The following is a 3,815-nucleotide window of genomic DNA, read 5'->3' as shown; positions in this document are numbered from 1 at the left end:
AACATAATTAAGACTCCTGCTAAGAAGACCAGTAAAACAAGATATATTACAGTAGATATTTACACATGTATGTATATACACACATATACAATATTAACACATACAGTGAGGCTCATAAGTATTTGAACCCATGCTAAAGTTGACTAAAAAGAGGAATATAAAATAATCTTTTTGAAATTGATCTTGATGCCTTAAGTAAAAAAATGAGGACACCAATTTTCTTTGTGAATGAATAATGAATCATAAATAAATAAATGTTCTTCCTTAAACTACAGGGGACATAAGTATTCGCTACCCTATGGTAAATTCCCATAGAGGCAGGCAGATCATCACCTTCACCATACCTAGAGATTGGCCTGGTGTGTACAGTATTTCAGCCAATCACCAATCTCTAGGTATGGTATTGAATACTTATGCCCCCTGTATTTTAAGGAAGAAGCAGCATGGGTTCAAATACTTATGAGCCTCACTGTATATGCATATAAACATGCTATTTATGTTTCCCAACAAGAGACAGTTCTTTCAACAGAACTAGTTCATACTTATACAAAATTGCAATGGCATCCCATTAGTCAAGACAATATGAACACTCTGTATAAAGTAAAATATACCTTTCAGGTCCAACTCTTAGTAACATCCTTCATTTGAGATAGCTCTTAAAAGGCCAAGTGAAAAAGCTGTCTTCCTAGAATCTCATGCATGCACATACATTAACCCAGAGATTTGTCTTGGTAAGGGTATGCTTTTGCAATAAAATCAGTTCTCTTGTCTGGAGGACATTGCTTTGTGAGCCTTATTAATGAAGAGAAGTCAGGATTTTCCCTTCTTAATTATTCCTTGTAATTGTGGAGGTCGTTTTCAGGAGAGCATCTGTTCAAACAGAAACCTGGGAATTCAAATTCAGGAGTGCCTCAGACCCAGGCCGCTAGGTATCCATTCACCCATTCAGAACCAAACTGCTGCTTTGACTTTGTCCTGTTCTAGAGCTGCACGGACAGAAGAGAGACCAGATTAGGGACAATGCCTTACTGCAAGACTTTGGAAATAGACACATAAATCTACGCAATCAGCACACTAACAACAAAGTCTGATTAAACAAAGGGCAAACCTTTCAAGTTGACATAGGATGGGAGAGGACTCTCAAGAACTTACTTGTTTCAAAAATATCCACTGAGCTGTGAAAGGAGGTTGGCCAGCTCGAGGGTTGAGTGGGTCCGGTTTCCAGGTCTGTCTTGACCACATCAGCATGTGAGACAGGGCTGCAAGATGGCCGAGTGGGATGGAGGAGCAGAGGGCTGAAGCAGGGCTCCAGGCTGCGGCCGTGGGCGTGGGGCAGTATGGGCGGGTGGCTGTGGTTGTGAGGGTGGGCATGACGTGGGTGCACATGATGGCTGTACAGATCGTGCATGTGTGAGGGGTAACTAGCACCACCCTGAGGGCTAAGACCATAGTGCCAGGAGTCAGAGAGGCCAGCTGCAGGGGTCAGGCTGAGCTGTGGGAGGCCATGCCCACTCCAGAGGCTTGCCGTGTCTGCCGGGTGAAAGGCAGCTCCGGTAGGGAAGTCCGGGTGTACTGTGGAGATGCAGGATGCCGGTGGAGAGGGGTAGCTACTGCTCCACAGGGTGGGAGGTAAACTGCTTGCACTGTGACCATCTGAGAGAGAGCCTCCTTCTGGAACAGAGAGGGAAGACATCAAAAACTGCCAACACAACTAGCTGTACCTCCAGCACCAAGGGGTGTGTGCATCTCAGTTCATTTCAAAAGCATGTCATTAACACTCATTTAATACCCTCTTTTGAACAAAAATATTCTACTGACATTTTCTTTCAGTAAAATGAGAATCACTCTTATTGTTTCTTCGACAACTTTGAGCTCATGTTTTATTTGCACTGATTATGTTTTGCTAGCATGAATCTGAAACTCACCTTTCCATAATGGTCCTGTTGAAAGCCTTGTAGGTTTTGCATCTCCGGTGAATGCGCTAGGCTGACTCAGAGCACGGGAGAAGTGTTCATCCACCACATCCCCGATATTTCCCTGGAAGTAGGTGAAGACCACACACCTGGAGCTAAGGTACTCAGCCTCAGCAGGCTGGACCTCTTTTCCCTGCAACCCTGTTTGGTCTGCAACTGGCACCTCCTCCCTCTGGACTGCCTGCTTCTGTGCTTGCCTCCCTTGGGAACAATGTGTGGGAATATTCATAGATTCCTGCATCTTACTGTAAGTATTGAGCTTCTTCTGTTGACAGAGAAAAAGACAGAGAAGCATTACAATTAGAGTAAGCATTAACTTCATCAAAGTCATCAGAACAAATGCAGTCGTTTTTTGTGTAAATTTACTGAATACCATGAACCATGATAAGGCACAACAGTTCAATGCAGAGTTTTAGACATGGCATGGCAAGCATTGCTTGATTTTGATAAGCTATATCTTGGTTTCTTGTCTTTGTTATTGCCATTACAATATATTTTCTATCAAATAGAAGGCTTGGATATCACACACACATTTGGCTCATTGAAGGGAGTCGTGTGGTCACTTTTAAAATCTAAAACTCCCCAAATTTTACCACCACATCATCAACTTAAAAAATCCAGTCACCCACAAACAATCAATTGCATAAACACATTGCATGAACACAAACTTTTTAGATGAGCGAGCTGTAGGTAAATGAATCATTCTGACGCACCACAAAATTCAAAATAGTCTACAACACTAATGAAATAAGTTACGAATACAACTGCCCCGATGCCACAGACCTGTTGCTGTTGCTGGTACGCCGCCCTGTAGGCTGCCGCTGCCGCTGTCGCTGGCAAGTAATGATGAGCTCCATAACTCTGGTGATACATAACATCCAGACAACTCATGGCAAGAGACCTGAAATCTCGAGAGGTTCGGCAAAAGCGCTGTTGGTGTGCTCCTCAGAGACAGATAAACGTTCGTGTCATCATCCTTCCTATATAAAACCGTGCGTAAACAAAGCCATCGCAGTGAATAAAAGGACGAATTAGCATGAAAACAAAAGTGTCACTATTGGAGATCAACCACCCACAGCTTACATATTGAAATGACAGAGAAATAGTAACAAATCCACGCGCGGCATCCAGACTCCTGATAGCCGAACTTCTCAGCGATGTGTGGATTGGAGGGAAGTTTGCTGAATGACGCTGATTGGAAGTTTACAATGATACTGTAACACCCCTTTAGACGCCATAGTAAAATCGCAAGCAAGTACTGCAACTCTTGGAATAATAAGCTACTTTATTCTCAGCATAGGCTACTGTAATTTACTGATGGGCTACATACAGTTATTGCGTAATTATGTTTGATCCTCCAGTCTGGTCATATAATGTGTTGTGTTTCTAAAAATTATTTTTGTAAAAATCTCATCATAGTCCGTACACTAGCACATATTAGCTTAGAACATATACCTCTATTCTTTTGGATTATGTCAGTACACCATAGTATGCTATTAGTGTAGAGAAAAGTAAAGTGAAGGTAAAGTGGGCTTTAGACCTATCCAAAGAACTATCCAAAGACGTTGATGTCTGACCTGTAGGCCACCAGGCAGGCTTACTTTTGGCTTTCATTAAATCTATGTAATTCTTATCTCCCTCTAAAATAAAAGTGAGGGCTTTGCTGCCATCTGTTGTCAGCATCTGTTGTCAGTCTACTTTTAGAAAGAGTGAAATGAAAGTGCTCACCGGTGGCCAACAGCATTTCTTTTGAAAAATATATTTGCTCTAGTATTCGTTTAATCTACAGCCCTTGTTCATTCTGTCCATGAGTTCTTGCATATTGCTTTATCAGAGATGTGG

General features: G+C 42.2%; 1 protein-coding gene across 3 annotated transcripts; it reads right to left on the bottom strand.

Moving 5' to 3' along the window:
* Positions 1 to 216: 216 nt before the first annotated feature.
* vgll3 (vestigial-like family member 3) lies at positions 217 to 3,085 on the bottom strand. 3 transcript variants are annotated; one of them, XM_042080429.1, is made up of 4 exons: positions 2,757 to 3,085; positions 1,926 to 2,238; positions 1,153 to 1,671; positions 217 to 986 (listed from the first exon to the last, which is right to left on the bottom strand). In XM_042080429.1, exons 1-4 carry the CDS (start codon positions 2,862 to 2,864, stop codon positions 946 to 948), a joined length of 981 nt encoding a protein of 326 aa, XP_041936363.1. In that variant the 5' UTR covers positions 2,865 to 3,085; the 3' UTR covers positions 217 to 945. The 3 variants fall into 3 exon arrangements, with proteins under 3 accessions (XP_041936363.1, XP_041936353.1, XP_041936372.1); XM_042080419.1 differs by lacking the exon at positions 2,757 to 3,085 and having other exon boundaries at positions 1,926 to 2,683; XM_042080438.1 differs by lacking the exon at positions 2,757 to 3,085 and having other exon boundaries at positions 1,153 to 1,668; positions 1,926 to 2,683.
* Positions 3,086 to 3,815: the final 730 nt, after the last annotated feature.

The sequence above is a fragment of the Alosa sapidissima genome, chromosome 2 (assembly GCF_018492685.1).
Source record: "Alosa sapidissima isolate fAloSap1 chromosome 2, fAloSap1.pri, whole genome shotgun sequence".
Lineage (NCBI taxonomy): Eukaryota > Metazoa > Chordata > Actinopteri > Clupeiformes > Clupeidae > Alosa > Alosa sapidissima.
Note: the sequence above shows the minus strand (reverse complement) of the source record. Positions and strands in the feature narration are given on the sequence as shown.

Excerpts from the sequence above, each read along its gene's own strand:
- vgll3 (XM_042080419.1), bottom strand. The coding sequence starts at position 2,349 with ATGGTATTCAGTAAATTTACACAAAAAACGACTGCATTTGTTCTGATG. Across the intron at positions 1,672-1,925 it reads AACAGGACCATTATGGAAAG|AAGGAGGCTCTCTCTCAGAT; the intron begins GTGAGTTTCAGA and ends TCTCTGTTCCAG. Across the intron at positions 987-1,152 it reads AGTGGATATTTTTGAAACAA|CTCTAGAACAGGACAAAGTC; the intron begins GTAAGTTCTTGA and ends CTGTCCGTGCAG.